The sequence below is a fragment of the Typopeltis vanoorti genome, chromosome 18 (genome assembly GCF_054136105.1).
Source record: "Typopeltis vanoorti isolate ZY-2024b chromosome 18, IOZ_Tvanoo_1.0, whole genome shotgun sequence".
Taxonomy (NCBI): Eukaryota; Metazoa; Arthropoda; class Arachnida; order Uropygi; family Thelyphonidae; genus Typopeltis; species Typopeltis vanoorti.
In genome coordinates, this window is record NC_143566.1 from 104,708,106 (window position 1) to 104,722,093 (window position 13,988).

Sequence of the window (13,988 nt, forward strand, 5' to 3'; positions counted from 1 at the left end):
GTCAGGATGTCATCCTCATCTAACCATGTCTCACTTATTCCGACAATCTCTGGGTGCACAGACGCAATTAGTGCAACCATTTCATCCGCCTTGCTTCTTATACTTCTAGCATTGGTATACAAACACAACAACTCATTTCTGGATCTACAGCTAGTTCCACTGATACCACTCACTCGATGTGATCTCTCCATGCTCGACTGGGGCCATTTCCCTTTCTGCTTCTTCATTTTAGAACCCTTTGCAATTCCATCTGTTTCCTTTTGATCCCTGATCATCCCATTACTTTCCTGCCTACACATGCTCTCACCTCCTCTTGGATCATCCACCTTTCTCACGATGTGTATCCCTGTCCACCCTGAGCCTCCCCGTTTCCCTGCTCCTCTTGCACACCCATTCTCTCATTTTCAATACACATACCACTCACTTCCCCATTCATTTCCACTCCTTCAATCTCTCCTATCTTACTCTCCTGCTCTTCCACATCACTCCCCTCTCGATCTGATTCATTCTCTCTATTCACTTCTCCACTTTCCAGCAGCAGTCTCTCCAAGCGACTCACACCATAACCACTCAAATGCAGTCCATCGCTCCCATACAGCTCACTTCGTCCCTCAAACTCATTCCACACATTAACAAACTGTACTCCCATCTCCTCACACATTTCAGCCAGAATATCATTCATAATCCTTGCTCTCTGTCTCATTTCACCACAATCATACCTAGGCAACACACTGACCACCCTTCCTGTCACACTATTCTCCTTTATCTTTCCAAGCAGTCTCCTGACATTCATTTTGACATGCTCTTTGTTCTCTCTCAAATCATTTGTACCAATTAATACAATTAACTCTTTTGCTCGTTCCCGCCTCATATTCAATGCCTCAATCACTCTACTCATTTTACCGCCTGGAAAACATACCTTGTGCATTTTATCCTCTAGCACACCTTTAATAATGGAGTCGCCATACAACGCCACTCGCTCATCTTTTGTTAACTCTTTCATGCCATCATGATTTATTTTAATAGTTTTGACCTGAATTCTCTTAATTTCATTCCGCATCCATTTCATTTCTTTCTTCATCCAATCCAATTCACCTTCCGAACCTCGCGACACATTCACTCTATCATTAAATCTTTCTAGCTTTCTAACTCTCGACCCCTCTTCTCACTTTCCCTCTCATTCATCCTTCTTTGTTTCTGTACTTTCGGTCCAACATACGTCCAACTTTCACTATCATTCTTCTCACTTTCACTCTCACATATCTTTCTTTGTTTCCGTACTTTCGGACTAACGTGCATCCAACTTTCGCTATCATTCTTCTCACTTTTACTGTCATTCATCTTTCTTTGGTTCAGTACTTTCGTTCCAACATGTGTCCAACTTTCGCCATCAGTCATTAAGTCAAAACCACATGGTCACTCTATCCAACTGGTGGGAGAGATGTCATCTCAGTTATTATCAAGTCTTCTGATGCTATGACCAAATCCAAAACTCTTGAACTTCTTGTTCCCTCTATTACATATTGCCTAAGAAATTTGGCCCTCAAGAATTCTAGAAATTCCATTCCCTTATTGCTACATACATCTTCCTCTCCCCAATTTATACTTACTTAATCCTCTTCACTCCACTGGGAACATTGGTCTTCCACCACCATTTTCCACCGGACTATGTTTTTTGCTTCTGCTTTTATTTGGTTCCAGTTTTTATTAATATTTGTTATTTCTTTCAGTATTGTGGTAAGGTGTCTGTCACTTTCTTCCACACCTCTGCTTTCCCAGAAGGGCTTTCACAGAGGTGCCTCGTGTTCATGGCAGTTCGTGTTCTATTTTCTTCATCTGGTATCACATTTTGGAAGGTTTCAGTTTGCATAGCAAAGATTTTTTTCTGAGACTGGGTTGCTAGCCCTGCGCTCAACCCTCCCCATTTATCCAGGCTTGGGACCGACATGTCAAGTTTTCACTAAGCATGGCTGGGTTCCCAATTTATACTGCTGTAGTTAAAATCTCTCATAACAATCATTCTTCTTGCACTTGCAAGCTCAACTGTCTAAACATCTCCTGGTCCCCACCCTCTGTGCTCCTTGGCTTGTAGCAACACCCCACCAAATATCCTGTCTTGTCCATCTCTACCTCACACCATATGCTTTCAAAATCATTAGTGTCACTGCTTTCCAAAGCCTTCATTCTTAGAGAATATAAGTCGTCACTTATCATAAGCAGTGTACTCCACCACCACGCTTTCCCTTCCTATCCTGCTGAAAAATGCTATACCCTGCTACTTCTATTCCTGTTATTATATCCCCTTCTGTCAACCACGTCTCAGTGATCTGAATAATATTTGGCCAGGATGATGCTATCAGTGCCACCAATTCCTCTCCTTTATTCCGGATACTCCTGGCATTAGTATAAAGTATAAAAATGCCACTGTTTCTATACCCAGCATTATCCCCTCTAGACTCCACTGGGCTCAGCATTACCTGATGTCATCCCTCTTCTCCCAAGTACCCATTCCCACAAGAAGCCACCCCTGCTAGCATCCACCCTGGGCACTCGTTTCCCTGCATTGACACACTGACTCATTCAGAACGGCAATCTCTCCACATGCCTACGTCCTTCCTCATTCAAATGCAAGCGGTCTCTAGCATACAATTCCTTTCTCTCCTCAAATGCCCTCCAAGCATCCACATATTCCAATCCTTTCTTCTGACACATTCTAGCTATTATGTTATTCAATATTACTGCTCTTCTGCTCAGCTCATCACTATCATACCTAGGCAACACTCGCACTATCTTTCCTCTCTACGTCTTCTTTCGTACAACCTCAAACAAGAATCTCATATCTCTCGCTGCCCAATTTACATTACCTCTCAAGTCATTTGTTTTTACCATCACAATCATCTCATGCACCCTTTCACCCCTCTTAATTGCCATAGTCACACTTTTCTATCGTTCCTCCAGGCAAACACTCCTCACACATCCTATCTTGCACACCACGGATCATTGAGTCCCCCATACATTACACCTCTTACCACCCTGTTCCTCTATTGCTCAAATGCATCCACCACTCTCTCTCTCTTTCTTTCTCTCTCCTCTAACACTTTCTCTATGCGTTTCCCTACTTACCCCTTCCTGACATCACTCTATCCCTGGTTGCAGTGCTCCCTTGCATTCTTCTCATTCCCTCTCTCCTACTGTTTCCATTCTCTCCTCTTCTATCATTCTCATAAGACTCTTTCATTCCCTCTCTTCTACTGTTCTTATTCTCTCCTCTTCTATAATTCCCATAACTCTGTCTCACTCCTACTCTGATTCGCCTTGCATTCGTTTCTTCCATTCGCCTAATATCCGCGTGGTTAGCCTAGTGGCTTTGCGCTTCGCAACCATATGCCTGGGAAAGGAGTGTCCTATGTTCGATTCCTGTCAACGACGTGAGGAGTTTAAGGATCTTCCTTAGCCATAGCCAAGTTAGCCGGTCTTGGACGTGGACAGCAGGGTTTTTTCCGCCAGTTTATCTGGTGTTTTTCATCCCGCAAGCAGGCAAACCAGTCCAAGGACACACATGGATTACAGTCAGGAATACTGACCCAGCCATAGGTCTGATTCGTCAGCCTATGCTGATTCCGGAGCCCGGATAAAATTGGGAGGGGGGACCAGATGGTACTGTGAACTCCCATAAAAAGGGGGAACGCAGTATCACCACACGGAATTTAATTTTATTTATTTGCCTAATCTCATCTTTCACACTTCTCATCTCATTCCCTAGACATTCCACCTGCTCTTTCAGCTCATTCTCTCTCTCTCTCTCTCTCTCTGCAAGTCAGCCACTCTTATTTGCCATTCATCCTCCCAGTTGAGACCATCTCTGAAAACTTCAACCTTTCCATACTCCCCACTCTCATTATTTTATTCATATTTCTCTTGCCATTCTCACCCTCTATCATACTACTCATCTCTCTACAAGGAGAATCTCCTGCCTCTGACTCAATGAAGTCAGGTATAGTCTCAACGAGGTCAGTTATAATCATCTCTAACTCACCAAGTTCCTCCCATTGCCTGCATTTTGCACATATACGTATTTCCCCTTCTCTCACCTGCCACATATACAACCGTCTGGACGCATACATTCCACAAGTCCCTCATGATATCACGCAAAATGGAATCCTTAAATGGGGGAGGACTTGGTGATACGCCATTTGCAATGTTAACTGCCGCTGCCGCCATTATTCAAAATAGTGTAGAGGAACTATTAGAACTAAATAAGTTTAAGGGAGTATAACTATATAAGTAAAAGTACAAACAAAACATTTAAGTATACTATCTCATCTTCCTTATACCCTCTTTTACCTTGCTGTGTCGAGGGTCCATTGATCATCGGACCTCACTCCGTTTACAGGATAAGGTGGTCAGCCTTATGCCCCGGTGTATCCTATGGCCTGTAGTGTTGAGTTCTCAAGGCCAGTTTGCCTGCTTTGCGGGATGAAAAACCCCAGAATAAACTGGGGAAAAAACCCTGCTGTCCATGCCCAAGACTGGCTAACTTGGCTATGACTGAGGAAGATCCTTCAGCACCTCACATCACCGACAGGAATCGAACCTAGGACACTCCTTAACCAGGCATATGGGTGCGAAGCGCATAGCCACTAGGCTAACCGCACGGACCCTTAAGTATACTAAATATAAATAAAATAAAACTAAATAATGAAAACTTATGTTATCTTCTCTTCCACCATTATGCATCTGAATCCGACCCCTCTTCTCGATAACCAAAATACACAATATAGCGACAAGTAACTTCAAAAACAACCGCTAAAGGACATTCGTATTTCAGAAAAACAATATAGTACAAATCTCGACAGAAGTCAGACTCCGATCTGCAAATGCAATATGCCGTCGCTGCGGTTCGCAAAGTTTCGACTGCATCACAGTCGGGGTGCTCCATTTCGCGGAGCACCATGGTTCAACCACCCTCCATGCAAAGACACCACCCCTCACCCTCTTGCTCACAGTTAGATATGACAATATTTGAGTCCCAACACGTAATAGACTAATCTAGGAGAAAATTGTGGATAGGATATTAATAATTTAAATTTAATCATGTGGTGCTGACGTGGTAGTCCTGAATACCCTATGAAAGTACATATTAGGAAATTGATTATGAGGAAGTTTTGTGAAAACAATTATTGAGATAGCAATCAGATAAAGTGCTTGTATTGACACATCTGCCATTAAGATTCCATTCATAGCAATAAAGAAAATGGGGGGAAGAGAATATATGTGTGTGTGTGTCTTAGATATATGTCATTGTTTTAAATTATTTTGTCAATAAAAATAGAATTATTATAATATGGTGGAGAATCTAGAACTTGTTTCACAATGAAAGTTACCCTTCAGTGCAGTGAAGAGTAACTTTCATTGTGAAACCTGTACCTATGTACAGTGTACCTATTATGGGAAGCAAACATTTGGTTCAGTGTCTCTAGCAATTGCATACAAGTTATACAGTTTGAGCTGAATTTTTGGCTGTCTATATTTTTGTTGTTTTCATAAGAACTATCTTAATATCTGATATCTATGTTATTCAAAGAAAACTCTCCAGTGATGATATTTCTGTAAAAATCTAGAGAGTCTGTGAAAAGTTATGTTTATGACACATCAGTAAGTTTCTGGTTTATGTAATTTTGTCACTTTTTATCCTTTCTTTGAAAATCAGACATTGCTTCCTTTCCTGGATACACTGGTCACATGCCTCATGCAATCTTTCCTTCACTGTTTACCGCAAGCCTACACATGCTGGCTAATATATACATGCTAACTCATATCACCACTCTTTGCAAAAACTTTGAGTCATTAACACCCTCAAAAACAGAGATATAACAATTTGCTCTAATGAACAAGCTCTTAAACAATTACAAACTATTAGCAATACATTTATAAATAAATAATGGCTATAGCAAAAATACTACTATTAATAAAATTCTTCATAAAATTTCCTGATGATTGAAGTAGAGCTCTAATAGTACCATATATAAAAAGGGAAATAAAACTGAATGTGAGAATTACAGAGGTATTTCCCTACTGAGTGTTCCAGGCAAGATTTATGCCAGTATACTTGAGAAATGTTTGAGAAGAATTGTGGAAGAAAAGCTTGGTGAAGAACAAGCTGGATTCAGACCAAATAGAGGCTTTCAGGATCAAATCTTCACTTTACGACAGTTGAGAAAGCATGGGAATATAACAAAGATCTGTATTTAAGTTTTGTTGATCTGGAAAAGGCATACAACAAGGTGCCAAGAGAGAAGCTATTCAATACGCTACAGTTATATGGTGTCAATGGAGCATTATATCAAGCAATACTCAGTCTTTATTTGAGTTGCAAGTCGGCAGTTAGAATTGTAGGAAGTACAGGAAAGATAGTTTAATGTTAAATCTGGTGTGAGACATGGATGTACATTATCCCCTGTGTTATTCATTATCTATATGAATCGCATTATGAAGGAAAGTGGTATTAAACATTATATCAAAATTGGAGATGTTAATGTCAGCTCTTTGCTTTATGCAGATGATGTTATACTTCTAAATAAATCCGCTACAAGTTTGCAAGATTCCCTGACTAAATTGAATAGCTGTTGTAATGGATATGGTATGAAGGTCAGCAATAAAAAGACAAAGACAATGAAAATAGGCAGAATCGTTGAAAATGTCAGCTGTGTTTTGAATGGAGAACCTGTGGAACAAGTAAAACATTTCAGCTACTTAGGCACGATTTTTAGTGCAGATGGTAAATTAAATATGGAAATAGACAAAGAATCAACAAAGCTGGTATGGTAGGAAGTCAATTGAATAAATTCATATGAAATAAGAGAGAAATTAGTCGGAACACTAAATTAGCTGTATACAAGACAGTGTTCAAACCAGTTTTAACTTATGGATCTGAGAGCTGGGTCACAAGTAAAACACTTGACCAAAGACTAGGGACCGCAGATATGAGAGTCCTGAGAAAGATTAGGAGCATGAACAGATAGCATCAATGGTAATATCATATTAAAAACGAGGATATTAGGAAAGAACTTGACATTGTCAGCATCCAGGAATGTGTTAGCAGGGCTAATCTCAGGTGGTATGGTCACTTGAAATGGGCAAGGAAAGATTAGCAAAACAAGCATTCTCTGCCAGGTTTGCAGGAAAATGACCCAGAGGAAGACCAAGATATAGGCGGATTGATACGATACAAAGTGCCTTAGACGATAGAAATATAAGATCTGATAATGTTGGAGACTTGACAAGTAACAGGCTGATTTGGAGGAAAATTGTAGATAGAAAGTTTGTAATGATGTGAATTTTTCATGTATATCATATCCTGTACACCTCTTGAGGGTAAATGGCAGGAATTTGATGATGATTCATAAAATTTCATCAAAAAATAATATAGATTACAGTAAAACAATAGCTATCTTATACATCGAAGGGTTATCAGAAAAAATTAACAGAATTCTACATCATTATAATCTTAATGCCACTTTTAAACCACTTATAAAACTAAAAAAACATAATCCTCTAAAGATCCTCCCTCTCCCCCATTGGCCCACCTGGAGTTTATTCTATCTGTTGCACTTGTAACTTACCTTATATTGGAAAAACTGGATGTACAATCTCTATCCATAAAAAAAGAACACAGATGACACATTAAATTTAATAATTTTGGTGAAGCAGACCTTTCAGATCACACTCTTAACACCCTACATCAGCGTTTCTCAACCTTTCTAAACCCAAGGACCAGGAAGATGCCAAAAACAATTCCACAGACCACTAAGTTATGTAATTTTTTTTAAAAAACCTATGTGGGGATTACCAACATTTGAGAAAAACTGTGCCATTTATAACATAATAAATCTAAAAGCATGTTTTGAATACATATGGAAACATAATTAATTAAATTGGAAGTAAGCGATTAAGAGTGTATCATCATTGAACAGTTTTAATTTTTATTAAACAAATAATATGATATAATTATGTTACTGCTTACTTTTAATGAGATAGTTGAGCTTCTCGGCCCTTGCAGAATTGCTGGATTTCTGTCTCAATATTGGTCAACTTCAGTCAAAGATCGGCACACACACTAAGACGATTTCTGTATTTTGTTTTTATTTGAAGGAGCGATGAAAATCCTATCTCACAAAAATAGATTCAATGCTTCTTCAGATAATTTGGAGAAATTCACTTCTCACTGAAGGCGAGATCCAGAATCGAGCCAAACCATGATCACAGAATTGCATTTTAAGCCCACTGTCACTTGAAAGCTCAATTAACTGTTCTTTTTTTGATAATGAAAGGTAATTCTCATGACTGTAAGCCTGAAATGGATCGCAAACCCACCGAAATTTCTTATAAAAGTTATTGAGAAAATATGTTACAAAATTCTGTTTCAGAGTTTTGAGGTAGTCACAAACCCTTTCCAGAAACTCAGAATCAACAAAAATATCATTTTCCACTAAAAAGGATTCCAATGTTGGAAATGGCGCAAATTGTCTGTCTTTTACATAAACTAATCCATAACACCAGTTTTTTTCTTGAATGCCTTTATTTTGTTGTAGGTATCAAGAACAGTTAAAGAATTTCCCTGAAGGGAGAGATTTAGTTCATTTAATTTCGAAAAAATATCTGAAAGATAGGATAGTGTTGATAACCATGCTTCGTTAACAAGGAGTGATGCAAAATCAGAATTACATTCATTTACAAACAATAGAACTTCATGCTTAACTGAAATAACCTTGTTAGTACTTTGCCACTGGAAAGCCAGCAAATTCAGAATGAAGCAAAAGTTGAATATATTCACTGTCCATTTCATCGCAGAGTACTGAAAATAACCTGTTATTTAATGGTTGAGCCTTAATAAAATTAACTAGCTTTACAGTGTTATAGCACAGTTTTAAATTCTGGTGGGTATTCCTTTGACGGCTAATGCTACGTATGAAACAATGTATCCAATTCATATCCAGAGCTACTTCCTTGATCATAGAAACAACCCCATTATGCCTGCCTGTAAGGACGCGAGCTCAATCTGAACAGAAGCCCATACATTTTTCCCACAGGATCCCTTTGTGTGTTATATAATTATTTAGAGTGTGAAATATTTCTTCTCCAGTTGTTCAGGATGACAAAGTTCTAGAAAACAAAATATCGTCATGAATATTATCATGCACATATCTTACGTAGCATATTAACTTGCGCATCTTTTGTAACATCAGTACTCTTGTCTATATGTAATGCATGATAAAGACTCTTCTTAACTCTTTTGATTAACTGAGATTCTACGTCACCTGCCATATTGTTGATTCTGCGACCAACAGTGTCATTTGAAAGAGGAATCAAATCAACATCTTTTAGTAACTTGTTGCCAAAGATGTTGTTTTTTCCACATCTTTTATAGCTGGAAGTAGTAAATTTTCCCCCATAGAATGAGGTTTCCCTGTTTTCGCTATGAGCAAACTTAAGAGATAGGATGCTTCCAGTGCCTTGCTATTCTAACTCATGGCCAAAACTATATCTTTCCCATGATTTGATGTCGCTAAAAAAATTCAATTGGCTTATTTTTCACATCACAATGTTTAGTTTCTAGATGTCGACAGTTTCGCAGATTTCATGCACTCGTTCGACAACACTTCATAACATAAAACACATTGAGGTTCACATTCATCTCCACACCAAGTAAACCCGAATTCTAAATATGAACTGTTATATTTCCTACTGTATTTTTTTTCTCTGAACTGCTTATTTCTACTACTTTAGGTATCAGATTTACTCGCCATTACAACGCAAGTATCACAATTAGGGTTAGCATTACCTACTACTGTTTCATTTGCTTTGCTTTTCAAAGTCCTAGTTCTAAGCCACTTTTCCGTTATTAAAAAACATTTCAGAAAAATATATAAATACTGGGGTTAACTCGTGACACAATTTGTCCAAATATCACTTAGCACTTCTGAAGATATACTGAGCCTTGGTGAAGGAGGAAAACCTTCAATAATAAAAATCAATAAACAACAAGCAATTGGTTGAAATGTGGATAACACGTTTACTTCAAATCTGACAAAGCAGCAAATCTGCTGCTACAAATTATTGTAGTGGCAGAATGTTCATGGAATGAACATTCTGCGGCTATTTGCTGGTTTTTTAAGTATCCATTTTATTTCAATAATTTTTACTTGTTTATTCAATGTTAATTTGTTTTGTTTGGATAATTAAAAATATATATATTTAAGTCTGCCTTCTATATGTCAATAATATTCATCCCTACCTTACAGAAGACACAAAAGTAACTTGCTATGCAGATGATATAGCCATCTGGCACACTAGTGCTAAAATCACAGAATCAGAGGAAATTCTAAACAAATCCATGAGAGGATTAGAAAAATGGTCAGACGAACTTAAACTCAAAATCAACCCAGACAAAACAAAACCAAGTACATTTAGTACAGACAGGAAAAACAGACATTCCTACAATCCCAAAGTCATGATCAATAACAAGCTAATTGAAAAAGTCACAAATCCAAAATACCTTGGTATTACGCTTGATCAGGAATTACGTTTTGCACAACACATCTCTATCACTTCCAACAGAGCTCTAAAAAAATTAAATATACTGAAAAGGCTTTGTGGAACAAATTGGGGCGCAAAGCCAAAAATCCTCAAAACTACTTACACTACACTAATAAGGCCAATAATGGAATATGCAGCACCTATCTGGTCACCTTCGGCCTCATCGGTAAAGAAAAAACTAGACAAAATACAAGCAAAAGCATCCAAGATTATCATTGGTGCAGTCTCATCCACTAACAACATCAGAGCCCAACAGGAATGTGGGCTTGACCTGCTGGAGGACAGACGAAAATTTGCCACCATAAAATTCATAAATAATATCAGAAGCTACCAAAGTGATCATATCTCCCTAAAAACTTATGAACATTGGAACCAAAATTGCAGACTTCACAGATCATCAACTTTACAATATGATGACACTATCAGGAAAGAAATAGGGTCTTGATCAGCTAAATGTTCACATAAACAAAGAACCTCTATTTTCCAGTCCTTTACCTTCAAATACCTCCATAAATCTAATCCTTACCAAACTCTGTACAAAAAAAGAACCAAAAGAAATGCTTAAAGAAAAAGGCCTAAATACCATCAACCTTCTTTCATCCTCCAAACAGGTTATTTGTTATACCGATGGATCATCAGACACCAATATGATTAATGGAGGCGCTGGTGTTCTTCTTCTACTCCCGAAAGGTGAAAAACTTTCAATAAAAGTTGGATCTGGGAGAATCGCTTCCAATTTTACCAGCGAACTCTACGCAATAAATAAAGCACTAGAAGCCTACTTAAATCTATCATCATCTCAACAATCTGAAGGAATTATAATTTACAGTGACTCAAGATCAGCTATGGAGGCAATCAAAAATGGCAATACTAAGCTCACACAAGACATCCATAAACTCTTAAATCAACTAAAGTGTTTAGGTAAAAGTTGCATTTTACAATGGATTCCTGTTCATGTAGGCATTGATCACAACGAAGCAGCTGATAAATTAGCAAAAGAGGCCAGAGAACTCAACCAAGAAACTCATATGATAACTCTTGCTGATGCCAATGCACTAGCAAAAGCTAAACTAATTCCATTGAAATCAGTGATACAACATCAAATTCCCGAGATCAATGCTGACAGAAGGACCTCCACCACGATGGCAAGACTACGAACAGGACATTATAGAGGAATGAAGATCAATACAGATGATACGAGAACATATAGAAACTGCAACAACTGCCCCAATACTGAACTGACACCCACTCACATCTTTACCTGTCCAGCAATTACAGCAGCCTTGCAAGAAATAGATCCTAATCCTGAACAACAGCTCTATACAAACAAAATCACAGACATAGCCAAAACAGTACAAGGAGCACATGGAAACATCTAAGACTCTTCAAAGAACAAGACAACAACAACATTTAAGTCTGCCTGCAGACCACCTGTTGTCTGCGGACCATAGGTTGAAAAACACTGCCCTACACCAAACTGATTGGAAAAGTACTTGTTCCTTACATCATACAAAAACCTGGTATAGACGGAAATTTAAAGAAGCCTGCAAAATTTTGATTAACAACCTAATCTTAATAATAATGGTGGCTTAAAAATCCCAAGAATTTGGATGGCACACATTCAACCCACTTAGTTCAAGTTTTCCAGCAGACCCTGACTCTAAGCAATTTTTCAAGCTTTTATTGACCACCATGGTTTGTTCTAATTTAATTGTATAGTTATATAAATAAAAAATTTTTTGTGTGAACATGTTGCTCTCTAGCTTAATTTAATTTTGTAACAGAACTCTAGCTTTGATGTAGTAAGGGTTTTTTTTTCCACCAGAGGGCAGGCTAGTAGTTTTAATGGTTCACTAAATCAATGTAACTTCAGCACCATGTAGATTGTAGTGCAGCTTGTTTCTTTGTATATATGTATATACTCAGATGATTACCTTAATGTGAAGGTCAAAACGTCCAGTGATTATTTTGTTTCATATTAAACTGAAGTTTTGCTCTAACACGGTAGTTGTTTCCATAATTTTGAAGATGTTGTCACTTTTTAATTTTTTCAATATATATATATATGACTTGATTGAAAAATAAAATTTAAAGAATGTGATAGATTTCAGTAGAGATTCTTAAATACAAATGCATGAAATTCTATTCAGCCATGAATAGAATTTCATGCATTTGTGATAAATGGTTTGAACTGATAATTGTTAATATCAGTTCAAACCATTTTGCATATATAAATGATTTAATCAGAATTGAACCATGGACATTGCTTTATATTCTATTGAATATATATTAAATTTCATCCATGCAGAGTGGAGTTACTTATATATAATATTCTGATATGTTTGTGCTTCTGTGTCCTACAAAAGATCCAGTTGAGTCATAAAATGGGATGGCTAGACAAATTTTTGTACTCCAAGTACTAAATTTCAATAGAATTCATTCAGCCAGTCTCAAAATAACTTGCAGAGACACAAAATCTATAGCTGCATGTCCATTTTGTGAAATGCACTGAAAAGGGGAAAAAAATACATATTAGTTATTTGCTTTCTTTACATAATTATTAGTATTCAATATCATCATATGCAAGAAATTTACAAATATTAACTGTAGGTGTATGCGTTGCTTGCAGTTTCAGAAGTATTTCCAGTCAACATTTCTAATGAGGATTTTGAAAAATACCCTCAAATGGGCAAGCTGCTGTATGATTTAAGCATTCGACTTAAACATAATGGCATTAGAAGCAGTTTACATGATGAGCTTGAAAAGGTAATTATTTTATTCTGAACGTGTCATTCATGAATGTCTTTTATCAACATTAAATGTATTATTTAATCTGCTATATATTTTAGAGAACTTATGTCTTGCTTACTTGGCGGTTAAGGCTAGATGACTGTGAGAACTCAATGTAGCTTATGAGAAATGTACAAGGACTAACTGGAAGCTTATAATCCTATATCCATTCCTCACATTATTGTACCATATTGCTTGGATGCTAAAACAAATGACTGAGAGATCATAATGTTTGCAACATAAAATTTGAAATTTCCATAGAATGATTTAATTGATTAGTATTCCATATTGGCTGAAATTACAAAAAGTTGTATAGTACACCATAATCAGACACCTTTTGAACTATCTCAACAATAAATATTTTTATGAATAACAGGATTTATTGTTATAATAAACAAAAACTAGGTAGATTAAATGTTATTCTTCCGAGGTTTTGAAATTGAATCAGATCATTATTTATGTGTGACATCAATACAGTCCCCTCCCCACACACACTCCAAGATGGATAAAGTACCAGTATCCATTAGAAAACTGAGAGCTTAGGTTCCAATTTCAGCTCATTATCTGACTCTGATAAAAGAAAACTATATCAGCAAAAAAAA

The 13,988-nt window shown here is 37.2% G+C and overlaps 1 protein-coding gene across 4 annotated transcripts in view; it reads left to right on the forward strand.

Moving 5' to 3' along the window:
- LOC150097019 (HAUS augmin-like complex subunit 4) overlaps positions 1-13,988 on the forward strand; it is a 109,774-nt gene that overhangs the window by 13,510 nt on the left and 82,276 nt on the right. For all 4 annotated transcript variants that reach the window (XM_090408503.1, XM_090408501.1, XM_090408502.1 and 1 more), the window contains exon 2: positions 13,226-13,362. In XM_090408503.1, the coding sequence (XP_090264629.1) occupies positions 13,282-13,362 (81 nt within the window). In that variant the 5' untranslated portion in view covers positions 13,226-13,281. The remainder of the gene's footprint in view (positions 1-13,225; positions 13,363-13,988) is intronic.